The 13,106-nt window shown below is 36.9% G+C and overlaps 1 protein-coding gene across 3 annotated transcripts in view; it reads left to right on the top strand.

Moving 5' to 3' along the window:
* SPAG9 (sperm associated antigen 9) overlaps positions 1 to 13,106 on the top strand; it is a 59,687-nt gene that overhangs the window by 30,743 nt on the left and 15,838 nt on the right. For all 3 annotated transcript variants that reach the window (XM_059864003.1, XM_059864002.1, XM_059864004.1), the window contains 10 exons: positions 181 to 334; positions 4,472 to 4,682; positions 5,172 to 5,271; positions 5,833 to 5,954; positions 9,042 to 9,099; positions 9,647 to 9,799; positions 9,888 to 9,939; positions 10,337 to 10,467; positions 11,607 to 11,663; positions 12,508 to 12,681. In XM_059864003.1, coding sequence (XP_059719986.1) covers positions 181 to 334; positions 4,472 to 4,682; positions 5,172 to 5,271; positions 5,833 to 5,954; positions 9,042 to 9,099; positions 9,647 to 9,799; positions 9,888 to 9,939; positions 10,337 to 10,467; positions 11,607 to 11,663; positions 12,508 to 12,681 — 1,212 coding nt within the window. The remainder of the gene's footprint in view (positions 1 to 180; positions 335 to 4,471; positions 4,683 to 5,171; positions 5,272 to 5,832; positions 5,955 to 9,041; positions 9,100 to 9,646; positions 9,800 to 9,887; positions 9,940 to 10,336; positions 10,468 to 11,606; positions 11,664 to 12,507; positions 12,682 to 13,106) is intronic.

Below are 13,106 nucleotides of genomic sequence, written 5' to 3'. Positions count from 1 at the left end.
ATGAGGAATTATTGGGTGCTGTGACATAGTCTTGCTGTGCTGCACTGCACATTTAATGTAGCAGTGTCTGGATGTTTGAACCTGGAATTTCACCACTTCCCTGCTGATTTCATAGGCCGCAGGAGAATAAACTGTGGGACATCTGAGATGGCTGATGAACCCTGCATGTCTTTCCAACAGGAAGGAGCGTCCAATATCCCTGGGCATCTTCCCATTACCTGCAGGAGATGCTCTCCTCACGCCCGAGGCTCAGAGGGACGTGGCAGAAACACCTGCAGCAGAGCACTGGAAATTCCATGAGCTGAGCCAGCCACGGTCCCACACCAGCCTCAAGGTGAGTGCAGCCGGACTGCCTTGTGTGGCAGGAAAAACTCCCTGAACAGATGGTAGGGAGGTTTTGGTGGGGTTTTTTTTATTATTTTTGTTTTTGTGTTTTTGTGGGGTGTTTTTTTTTTGTTGTTGTTTTTGTTTTTATTTTTTTTATTTTTTTTCCATCTTTGGGAGGATGGAAAAAACCAAAAAGATACCAAATTGAAAGAGGGAAGGTAGACACCTAAAACATCTCTGTATAAGCCAAATATGTTGCTTACGCTTGTGAACTTTGAGGGAACTTTTCTTTGTACAAGAAACGAAGTGTTGGGGGCATTTTCCAAATGAGTGACAACATAGGTTAGTTCTCCTTTTATTCTCAGTAGTGGGTCTTTTCTTTCTGACAAAGGACCCTTTCCAAAGGTTCCAACTTGTTTTTCCACGCTATATGTGTTACTAGGTAGTAGGAACTGTCTAATTAGCTTTATTAATGCTGCTTTAGAAGGAAAGCTTTGGTTACTACCTGGGCAGTGCTCTTCATGCAGCCTCTGCCTACTACCAGCTCTATGGTGCAGGTAGACCACAGAGCTGAGAATGACCTAAATTAGTCTGTGAGCATGATTTCCCTTACTTGTAGCCTGGCTGTAATTCCTGCAATTGTTCTATGTTCCAAGGGTGAGAGGGTTGAATAAAACAATCTGCAGGAGTGGAGGAATGGGGAGTGGTGTTGGAGTGTGATGAGTCTGGCAGTCTAGGGTGCCCTCACAGCACAGCAGGAGGAAGATCTGCAGGGTGAAGAACTCCAGAATGTGTAAATCCTCCCAATATATATTTATTCGTGAAGTTTTTTGAAATGTACTGTTATTTTTGGAAAGGCATGTAGCTGAGAGGAGTTTCCTCTTAAATAAACTTAATACTTGCCTAGCTCAGGAATATTAACTGATCAGAACTACAGAAACTATTTGGAGGTAATAGGAACCCATCTATTTATCATGGAGGTCATAAGAAGATAATGGGAAGAGTAAGTAGTGGTTAATTATATGGATATCAAAGTGACAGTGTGAGTTTGCTTCTAAAAATTTTTCACTTAAAAAGAGTGCTAATCAGGAGGTTGGATCTTGAATATGTCCATTTCCCTTTGTTTTATGCTGTTAACATTAGTGAATTGGCAGATTTTAGGAAAGCTGACTGAAATATAACTTACGTACAATAAAGACAAGTTATGACTAAGAGTAGATGGAGATGAGGAAGAAAGGAAAACTTCTGATTCCATCTTTCCCCACAGAAAATTGGCTAATCCATATTGTCAAAATAGGCTTCTTGGTATAATTCTTCTAAAAATAATGCACCTCTAAAATGAGAATTCACAAAATAGCACAAACTGTAGTTGTTCAAATCTATTTATTCAGAATAAGTACCTTGAGTCCAAAGCAACATCTTTACTTTGTAGCTATGAATGTAAAGTACTTCTGAATTGAACCTGTTGAATAACCTGATATATTGAAGTCAAAACCAGCATTTGAAATTTTTTTCTCTAATATTTTTCTTCTGAATATTTTTAGCATCCAGTACAAGACACAAACAAGATTCTGCTGCTTTCTAGCATCTATTTTCCATTTATGCCTGAACCCTTCCTTAATGGCCAGTGTTTCCTCCCAAACTATCACAAATAGGGAGCAGATAGGCAGAGATGAAAAAAACTGTTATTCTGTAGCTTGTGAAATTGTGAGATTGCCAGATGATATTGTAAGATGAGACACAGTTATGTACCAGTCATTCTTTTCTACTCATTCCTGCACAGCACTGCAGATGAGTTCAGATTTAATTATTGAATTTTTAAACTATTTTTTTTCCAGGAGGTCTTTTGGCAACGTGATGAAAAAAGTCAATTTTGCTAAGTCAGCACAGCACTGAATTTCAGATGTTTAGTCTTTGAGATATTCCAATTAATTCAGTGTCATTTAATTAAATTACTTTTGCTTTTCTTTAGTTCTAGAACAAACATTTGTAATTTAATCTGTGTGGTTTCCAAGAGTAAGCTAAAAAAATACCATAGGTCATAAAGTCAAAAATATAAAATATATGGGGTGATTTGAAATTCCCTTAGGAAAAGGACCATTCTATTCCCTGTTTTTTCTTGTTCTATCAAGCTGTTTTCCTTGAGCTTTGTGTGTGAAAGTCAGTGATCGGTTTGTGCTGCATCAGTTAGTGGATGCTCTCGGAATACAAAGATGTAGAAATGTTTAAACAGAGCCAGCAACTCTGCTGAGGTTTTATTTCTCGTTTGTGTGAGCTCTGGTTGCCCTTGGTAAGGGGCACCACTTCCTCCTTTCTGTATCTGCTCATTCGAGTATGAACCATTAGCCAGTGCCTCAACTTCACCCATTCAGAAGGCAATTGGGTAAATTGCAGAGTTTTTTTTCTTTTCTTTCATTCCTCTAGAGGTGTCTGTATTTCTGAATACTTTTGACAGAAAACCAAATATTAATAATTGATTATTCTGCAATTTACTATAAAACAATGACAACTGTCAGTAATTGATAGGCAATGAGTGCTATATTTTTGTTTCTAGGGCTTGCAAATTCAATATGGAGATGTTGCTATAGGATGCAAGCTTTATTTATTTATGCTTTCCTCCCTGTCCCCACACAAATAAAAATTTTGCCTTAGTAAGTTCCAAAAGGAGAAATCTGTAAGTTACAATTCATAGTAATCTTATGCTAAGTACGAGTGAGACAGTGTACATCTACATGCAGGTCTCTTCTGTGTTTTTCTTAAATAACCTTAAAATTCAGTTCATTTCTTCCTCAAAAAGGCATGCAGTGATTTGTGCTTTGCAAAATCTAAACCTGTTTTGTTCTTGACAAGTTCAGTCACGTTCTCTTTAAAAAATGTCACAGACTTGTCCAGGAGCCTTGCTTTCACCTGTGATTCCCAAACAAACTTTACAAGAACTTTTGATAAAATGTTACCATCCTGCCTCCATTTTGCATACGCCAGCCTCAAGTTTCATCTTTGTTTTCCCCATCTAGATTCCTCTAATGGTGTGTCCAAGAAACTAATGGCCTAAACAGGCAAACTTGTTTTCCTCTCTGCAGTGGGCTGTTGTTCACTGTCATGTGCTGCTTGAGTCATAGATCATACATCTGATGTGGGTCTGGGCATGAATGGGCAGTAAAATGTGAATGAAGGAGATGAGGGAAGAGCTGAAAAAGGGCTGTTGGTATATTCAGGTAGTGGCCTCTGGTTGTGTCACACACAATCCACTCTGCCCTCCCACATAGTGCTTGATGCAGCTCTGAGTGATGGTCCCAATCTGGAGTCCAGCAGCTGGATTAAGTCTGTAATTAATGTCATACTTATGGGTCTTGATACTGTGTCACTGTGAATTGTGGCCAGGAGTCAGTTTCTGAGGAGAAGCTGTTTACTGATGTTCCTTGGTTGATCTGAAATCTAACTGGACAAGTAGTTATCACAATTCCATGTTCCATTCCCAGCCTCAGCCAGTGCTCACAGTTCAGACTGGAAAGCACATAAAACTTGAGTGAAGTGCTTGCAAATATGGAAATGTTCAAGGCCAGGTTGGACAGGGCTGGGAACAACCTGGTCTAGTAGAAAGTGTCCCTGTCCACAGCAGGGTGTTGGAACAAAATTCTTTAAGGTCCCTCCCAACCCAAACCATTTTGTGCTTATGATTCTATGAATTACTATGGTTTTATATTAGTTAAATCCATATTTGCATCAGTTCTTCAGTGGCTGCTTTTTAAGGTACCATGTGTATTCAGAACCATTAATTTTATAACAGCTTTGGGAAGATTAGGCAGTTCATTGTGCAGCTAGAAGGACTCTCAGAATGAGAACACTGCTTGTTTTTTGGAAGCCTTCACAGAAAAGTAGTGACTAAAATTATCAGCTGAGATCAAACATTGCTATTAAAAATAAAGGCATTTTAATGTAGTTATAATTGCCTTAACAAGAGTGAAACACTCATGGGCTAAAGATGACTGTACTGGCTTAAAATATTATTTTTATACATTTGTCTTTGCATTTACATAATTTTCAGTAAAATACAGTGATTTTGTTGTCTGTTCCTTAGTTTATATGCCCAACTCTTCTAATAATGCTTTATGTTCATTTTTTACTGGTAATGGTGCAATTCTAGGATGAGCTCTCTGATGTTAGCCAAGCAGGCTCCAAATGTGCTACGCCAGCATCCACAGCTGCTTCAGATGTTCCTGTGCTGCCTGCTGAAACCCCTCAAAAGGAAAATGTTGAAGGGCTTGCAAAGGACGCAGACATGTCAAATGAGATACAGGATGTAAGCAAGAATATTGAAGTACAAGTAGCTCAAGAGACAAGAAATGTGTGCACTGGTGAGCTGCTTTAACTTCTTAATGTAGGGTTACTATGGACCTCATATTTGATCACTTAATAATTATCTTTTGTTGTGCCACAAATGAGAACGGGGTTTTTACGCAATATTTTAAGGAGTACAGAATATTGGTCAGAGATAAGTCTGTTGTTTATTGGTGACTTTAGTCCTTTTTGCTTCAGAATCAGAATTATTTAAAACATTTCTTTGGCAGTAGAAAAGGCACAAAGAGTTGTGAAGTGTTGGACATCTTGGTTTCAATTACAGAAGTAGTAGGAAATAAGTGCTGTTGGATGGCTTGCATTAAATTTGGGAGAGACCTAGAAATTCCAGTGTCTGCACTAGAGTATCAAAATATGTGGGTCTTTTAATTATTTCAATAAGTCTGTACAGAAGTATCCGAAGTTAGTGATTGATTAAGAACTGCTACATGTAGTTAATATGTCATGATAATTTTGTTTATGGGCATGTACCACTTGCTTTGCCCCAGGGGGAAATGAAAATGAAGAAAAATCTGAAGTTCAGGCAATTATTGAGTCAACTCCAGAGTTGGATATGGATAAAGATCTCAGTGGATATAAGGGTTCTAGGTAAGTTGTGTGTTGTGATTTGAGGAAGAAGACAAATTTTAGAAGATTATTTAAAGATGCTGTGTATGGGAATTTTCCTTTTCTTGTCTTTAATTTTTGTGATGAGAAGGATAAAATTATCCTGTATGGTGAATCTTAAGGACGTAAGAGCTTTGTGTGAAAGATGCCCTTTCTCTGACTGGAGGAATATTTTGATCTCCTACTATTCAGTTTTCTTGCATTCTTGTTTATAATAAATGTCTTCCAGTTTAGCTGAGCTGTCTGTTCTTCAGGCATTTGGTCTAAGTCCTAACCCAACTGAATTTCTATAGGCCAAAACTTGATATGCTTTAATTTATTACAATCCTGTCCAGCTCAGTATCAGCAACTGCTTTAAATTTGGGATCTTGATGGCAAAGCAGTATTTGAAAATAGAATCAGAACTTGTAAGCCAACCGAAGACTTGTGGGGTTTGTTTGAGGGAAAACATGAACTACTGGTGAAAAATACAGAGAAAGCTTTTCTTCATTGTAGCAGTGTTATCTCCCTGCTTTTTCATGTCTTGTTTAATTCTCTGCCCAGCACTCCCACCAAAGGCATCAAGAACAAAGCATTTGACCGTAACACAGAGTCACTCTTTGAAGAGCTCTCATCTGCTGGTTCTGGCCTAATTGGAGATGTGGATGAAGGTGCAGATTTACTGGGTAAGAAAGATGCTGTATACAGCAATTTTCCTTTTTAGGAAGGGCTTAATTAGTCTTGCTGAATTTATTGTTATGCTTCATTTGCATTAAAATTGTTTGAGTAGCATTCTAAGGTAATCATTGGAATGCAAAACCAGAAACAAATATTTCTTGTTTCTCTCTGTATAACGATCTTAATCTTTTGGGGCACTTCCTACACTATTCTCCATTTCTTCCTTTCTTCTCCTCTCTTACATAAGGATTTTTTTTCTCAAGGAAGGATTTTTGTCTTGAACTGGTTTTAGGTAGTTTTATTCAGGTCATGCTTTATCTGTAGTAGCCTGGCTTTGTCACCTCCTTAGAGATTTTAACTTGAAAGAGAATTGCAGCAAATGAAATGGTGCTAATTTAAGAATCAAACTGTTAACTGATAGAGGAGGGAAAACCCACTTTTCTCCTTCCCCTAAGCAGCTTGCTGTTACTTCTGTGTTGACTGAAATAAATTTGAGTTTTGAGTTGACCAAGATTGAAAAGGTCATCAGAAGAATAATCTTTCTATAAAAAATATAGCAAGATATTTTTACTATGTAATTGTTCAGGCCTCATTTTGAAATAATGAAAGCTAGTACAATGAAATGTATAAAATGCAGATGCTACTCTCAAGTGCTTTCAGAATGAGTTGTGTGCAGAAAATCAGCAGCTTGTTTGCTTCTGTCCTCTGACCCTGCAAAAATACAGATTGTTAGGACTGTTAAAACTCCAGTGTGCAATCTGTATTTCTGGTTGTTCAGTGTTGCTCCAGAAACTTATTTTATATCAAACAGGTGACATTTCTGCAGGTATTACTCACTAGGAGTAATGAGCCTATCTCCAGTCTGAGATGGTTTTTCTTTGTTGTCAGTCTGAGCAGTGAGGCTCTTCACATCCTTACTGCAACATACTCCATCTAAAACTCTTGGATGTCATTCCATTCTCACAGGGACAACTAATCACACATTTTGCATGCAAAAATACAGATACTGGAGAAATATTAACATGGAGCAACATCCATCCCTTAGCTGTGGTAAATTGATTAAAGAAATTAAACTATTGTCAGGATGTCCTGATCATAATGTTTTGTTTTTCGTGGGCAAAAAATAGTATACTTTTTAGTATAACTTATTTAAGGTTTGTCAGTGAGTTTATTGCCATTTTCTGTAAATCTATTGCTGGAAACACCAGTGTGTGCACACTAAGCCTAGGATTATACCTGCATTTGTTACGCAGAATGTGTTGGTCTGAAAATTTTATTTTAGAATCATAATTTTGCTTTGAGAACAACCATAGTTAAATATCTGAAAAGCCACATCTACATCCAGGATAGTCTGTGTGTTTGAAGCATTTGGACCTGTTCTAAATGAGCATTAAACTTCAGTATAGAGTTGTTTAAAAATAGTTAATTGGGCTTCTCTAATCCGTTTTCTCTTGGGCTGCATACCCAGGGGAATATTCTGGTGTGTATGCTTCTTTTTTCAAAAGATATTTGAAATCTGTTGCTTCTCCAGTTAGGCATTCTTGGCTGCTGCTCTCATACAATACGTTCTCTGCATTTTTTCCCTGCTTGGTAACTTTTTTTTTTGCCGTTGCACTCTGGCTTTCTAGTTTTTGTTCTTGGATTATAAAAGATCCTGAAACCTGTTGGACATGATCCTACATACTTTTATCTGTGAATATTGAAAGTGTTTAAAAAACAACAGCAACTTGAATAAAATCTCTTGATGGCTGTAGTAAAGGGGATTTTTCCACATATTGATAAATTAACCATGGTTGATCTAAGTTACTTCAGTAAATATCATTTACTTTTAATCCAAAACCTAGAGAGGGAAATGTCAAAAGAGGGAATTTTGACTTGCATGTCTATTTATAGATACTTTTTCTTCTTTATTCAAATATCTTTAAAGTCTTCTGCTGGCAAAGTTGCTTAGAAGATTGTGTTCCTAAAGTATTTTAAAAAGCCTCCACCATTAATATACCTTTTTCATTCATTATGTTAATCTTGAATTAACATAATTTTTACTGTTATCTGTATCATAATTATTTTGCTGTGAAAGATGCAAAATAATTATTCTCCCCTGAAATTACCTTTTTTTAAATTCTGAAAACTATATTAGGTATGCAAAAAATAGGGTAAGAAATTAATTTTCAGAAATTTAAGTAACACTGAAGTAGTTACTTGAAAAGTTGTATTCACTTTTCTCCATCAGAGCATATTAATTGGAAACTTCTGAATGGCTTAGAATTTCTTCCAAGGACTGTGCTTCTAAATTATTTCACAGACAATGAGAGACTTTTATTAAGTTACTGATTCTTATAAGAGGTTTAACCAATGGAAATGGTTGTGACAAATTTAAATTGTTCCGCATCAATCTTCTGTATAAATCTTGCTTCTAATCACATCACATTCCACTTCAGATTTTTGGTGGTGGCTTTGTTTTAATTCGCTCTTACTTCCTAAGTCTTAATCTTTTATTTCGCCTTGATCATTCTACACCTCATATGAAATGTTTCTTGTTCTTGTTTTTGCTCTACATGGAATGCATGGGCTTTAAAGACCATAATTTCTTTGGTAAGGTATCATTTGCTCTGGGGAAATCTGCAGGGCTTTCACAATCTGAACTTTATTCAGCATGTCTTGTGTCTATAACTGATACACTTTGGTATATAACAATCTATTTCTAAAAGATCAAAAAGCGATAATGGTAATGGTGTAAAAGACAGTTAAACATTTTAAACTGAACATTTTGTGGTCTGATACTTCTGCAACATATGCTGTGTTTGTTTTTAGACTTAGTACTGTAACTTCTTCTAAATATACAGAGTAGCAGCACTGGCCTATGCTTAGGTAGGGGATGTCTTTGGACTTTTTTAGTTGAAGTCAGGCTGGGAGAAAGTGGGAGGGAAGGCTAATTGTGGAAGGTAGATTGGACCTGAAACTTCAGATAGCTCACAGTTCTTCTGACAACTTTAAAGAAAAATTGATTTTACGTATGACAGACAATGGCAAAACATAAGTTTTATAAAAACATCCATTTTATTTGCTAATTTAATCTGTTTGTTTCCTTTGGAAAGGAATGGGGCGTGAGGTCGAAAACCTTATTTTGGAAAACACTCAGCTGCTGGAGACAAAGTAAGTGAGAATGTTTATGTAAAAAGTACTGACTTTATTTCTCTTATTTCGTTATATCTTCAGTATCCTGATACAGAATTGAAACTATACAAATGTGCTCTCAGTTCTCAGAATCATGGGGGTGTGAGTATTTTGAATTTGTAGGTGTATTGTGTATTTGTCTGAGTTGATCTTTTTCTAGAAATTAAGAACTTAAGAGAAAAATCTGCTTTTATCCTTGTAAGACTCCAAGAAATGCAGTACTGTGTCCTGATGAGATCCACTCCCTGTCAGAAACACAGCTTTAAGTACAGAGGCAAATCCACTGGAGCACTGTTGAGGGAAAATCAGCAAACAATTTATCAGTACTTTTTTCTAATAGAGAGAATGTGAATGTGTCTGAATGTTGGAGATTTGGGAGGAGATTATTTGACTTCTAAGAAAGCTGTATCTTTTTACAGCAGCTCTGTGTAAGAAATGTGTAGGTCTTAAAAAATAAAACCAGGCTGAAGCTGAACTGCGAGACCATGGCCATCCTTATAACCATATATTTTCAATGTTTGTGTAGAAATGCACTGAATGTGGTGAAGAATGATTTAATAGCAAAGGTGGATGAATTGACCTGTGAAAAGGATGTACTACAAGGTGAATTAGAAGCTATAAAACAAGCAAAGCAAAAGCTTGAAGAGAAGAATAAAGAACTGGAAGAGGAGCTTAGAAAGTAAGTTTAATTCCATGGTTGTAAAAAAGAAAAAGAAGAAAAACCCTACTGTAGTATTTATTGCAGCTGTTTTTTATTTTCTATTTAGAGCTCGTGCAGAAGCAGAAGAAGCAAGACAGAAGGCTAAAGAGGATGATGATGTAGGTTTATATGTCTGGTTTTGTATGCTTAATTCAATGGGACATTAGAAGTCTGTGTGTTACTGAAACTTACTGCTTAATAAGTAGTGGTAAAGTTCCTCCCTGTATAGAAATGACAGAAGATCTAAAGAGCACAAGTAAACTTAAATTGACAGTGATTAGTTTGCTTGCTCTCTGTCCACTGTTAACACACTCTTTTTTTGAAGAGCTATTTTTATTCACATTGTATTGCATAAAAAGGATGGCAGGAAGGTAAAACTCAGATTTTCAAAGCCCCAAACTACTTGAAATCTGGAATTGTGCCCTAGCCTGGCTGTTATCAGGAGGCAGAGGGTGGCTCTGCAGAGCCCCGTGGTGCACCTTTGTCCCTGCCATGTTTGTTAACTTGTGTCCCCAGAGCGATGTCCCCACGGCGCAGCGGAAACGCTTCACACGTGTGGAAATGGCCCGAGTGCTGATGGAGAGGAACCAGTACAAGGAGAGGCTGATGGAGCTGCAGGAGGCTGTCCGATGGACTGAGATGATCAGGTGAAAAAGCTGTTATAGAACCTTTGACAGAGTTCCTTGTGATTTTTAGATGCTGGGTGATCTGGTCAGCAGGTTCATTGCCTTCTGCTTGTTTTCCTCTTGCTCATGAAGATCATTGTTTTTAAGTTAAGGGGATATAATTTGTCAGAATGGTGCTTGGTGAGACCTCAGTGAAGATGTGTAACTTCTTATGATGTGAAATACACACAATTTTTAGGGAAGCTCATTCTGGAACAGTTACAAAAGTTGGTAATTGTAAATAACATTAATCTGGTGGGCATTAAAAATTACTCTGTGTGTACACGTGCCTTGTGCTGTCAAAATAGGAATAATGTTGTCTTCAGACTGAGCATAATTCCTTTGGAAGACTTGAGTTGTTCAGGATAAAACAGTTTAAAGTTGTGCAAGGTGTGTTAAATATAAGCAATAAAGGTGGTGATTTGGCTTCATTCCTATCCTGAATGTTCAGTTGTTTGGAAGGTATGGTTTGAAAAACGTTAAATTTTCTGCCTCAGACCAACTCATCCTTGTCCCTGACCACAGGTACCAGAGGCTGTGGTGCTGCCTGCTGGCCATGGACAGCAGTGACATTTAATTGTTCCCATTGAGCTCATGCCTGTGACCCTTTAGGAGGAAAAATGTACATTCCCAACAGCCATGGCTTATTCTTCTGTAGCTATTATCTGCTGTAGAAATCCTCTTCTATCTCTAATCTATGTCTATGGGAGCATTTTAACAATTATTTACTGATGTATTGAAGATTAATAGACTTTAAAACAAAAAACAATGGTTAAAATATTAAATAGGGGGCAGAATAGTTTAAAATGGTTTGCTGCTTTCTTCAAGCTTTTTTCATTACAAAGTGTTATGCAGACTTGTCTCTTCTGTCTGAAAAGTTGCCAGTTTGTTTGGTATCCAAAGAAATGTGGATGAAGTTTATTATATAACTTTATTTCCTGTAGTGCGAATTTCAGTATTATGCTCTGAGCAGTAAAGTAGTAGTGTGAAAAAACAGGCTTTGTTATTTTCAAGATGTTATCCTTTTTCCTTTTTTAAAAAAAAAGAGTTACACACTGTTCCATTCCTTTTCCTTTTTTAGTTGTTGCTTACTTAGTAAACTTGGAATTAATTTCTTGTAGAGCATCCAGAGAAAATCCAGCCATGCAAGAGAAGAAAAGATCAAGCATTTGGCAATTGTAAGTATAGAAGCAGAACTTATTGGTAGAAATAAATAAAGACCCTAACCAATTAGCTGGCACGTTTGTGTATGTTAGCTAGTTATTTTTTGGCAGATGAAGATATATTAACAATTCTCCTCTTGTTGCCCAGCATGCCAACTCGGTAAGACTGTTCTGGAAGACAAAATGTATTGTAAGCTGCAGCATGTAGTGAGTGGCTGTGCACTTTGTGAAGTTAAATGCCAAAGTGCTGAAATTTTTTTCCTAGCTGAATATGCACCAGGATTCCTGTTCTGAACATTTTTTCCAGATTCATTTTTATGATGAAAAGTAGAAACCTGTATAGCATGTGTGGGCTGAATTTATTTCAGCTTCTTTTCCCTCTGTGAAGTACAGCTTACCAATCTTTACATTCTCCTTTCTGGCTTCAAGCTCTTTAAATCTAAACCAATATTTTTCTCAACAAGATGTTTGTCAAATAATCCTTTTGATGTTGTGATTTGCTGATAACTGTTTTATCTTGTTGCATAGAAAATAGTGGGTTTTTTAAAATGCTCTCTGCATGAACTAATGTCCATCATAGAACTGTCTTCCAGGTGTGATGTTCACATCCTAATTTTGTTGGTTCCCTGTAGATGTTAATTCAAGATAAAGTTCCCATTGAATTTGATAAATGGGATAATAATCCTTTAAGAATTTTTTTTATGGACATGAGTTTTGTGCTTTTAGAGTGTTGCTGAGTGTGTTGGGCTCCAGTTTCTTACTTTAACTGTCTTGAACAGGCTGGCATATGTTGTGTTTTGCCTGCATAGTCAAATTTGGATGTATCTGACAAATCTTGACTCTTTTTCTCTTCTTCTAGTTTTAGCAGGCTCTTCAGTTCATCCAGCAATACAGCGAAGAAACCAGAGCCTCCTGTCAATGTTAAATATAATGCTCCAACTTCGCACATTACTCCATCAGTCAAGAAAAGAAGCAGCACCTTATCTCAATTACCCAGTGACAAATCTAAGGCCTTTGAATTCCTCAGTGAAGAGTAAGTATTTTGGTTTTATAGTAGATATGCTCTATCAAGTGTTTACTCTTTTAGTTCTCTGAGATTACTAGCACGCTGCTAAGTGAAGTATAATCTCCTGAAGTGAGTGTTGATTCATAAGGCATCGAGATAGTGCAGAGTAAAATGTGCAGCAGTGAGTGAATACTTTGAGCACCTGGCTGAAATATTCTACTTGGTAAATACCACTGTCTTTCAAGACAGTGCATTTAGGCACAGGAGGCAACACTTGGTACACTTTTATATGAAAATATTGTAGCTGGGCAATAACTGTACAGGTACTTAAGGTTCACTTAAGAGTCAGGCTAATAGGAATCTGTAATTATTTTTTTCTCCTGTGCTTTGTTTTGGCAATATGTCCTTTTGAGTTACAACTTTTAAAGCTCCTAGTAGAGCTACACAACCCA

The sequence above is a fragment of the Haemorhous mexicanus genome, chromosome 20 (genome assembly GCF_027477595.1).
Source record: "Haemorhous mexicanus isolate bHaeMex1 chromosome 20, bHaeMex1.pri, whole genome shotgun sequence".
NCBI classification, from domain to species: Eukaryota; Metazoa; Chordata; class Aves; order Passeriformes; family Fringillidae; genus Haemorhous; species Haemorhous mexicanus.
Note: the sequence above shows the minus strand (reverse complement) of the source record. Positions and strands in the feature narration are given on the sequence as shown.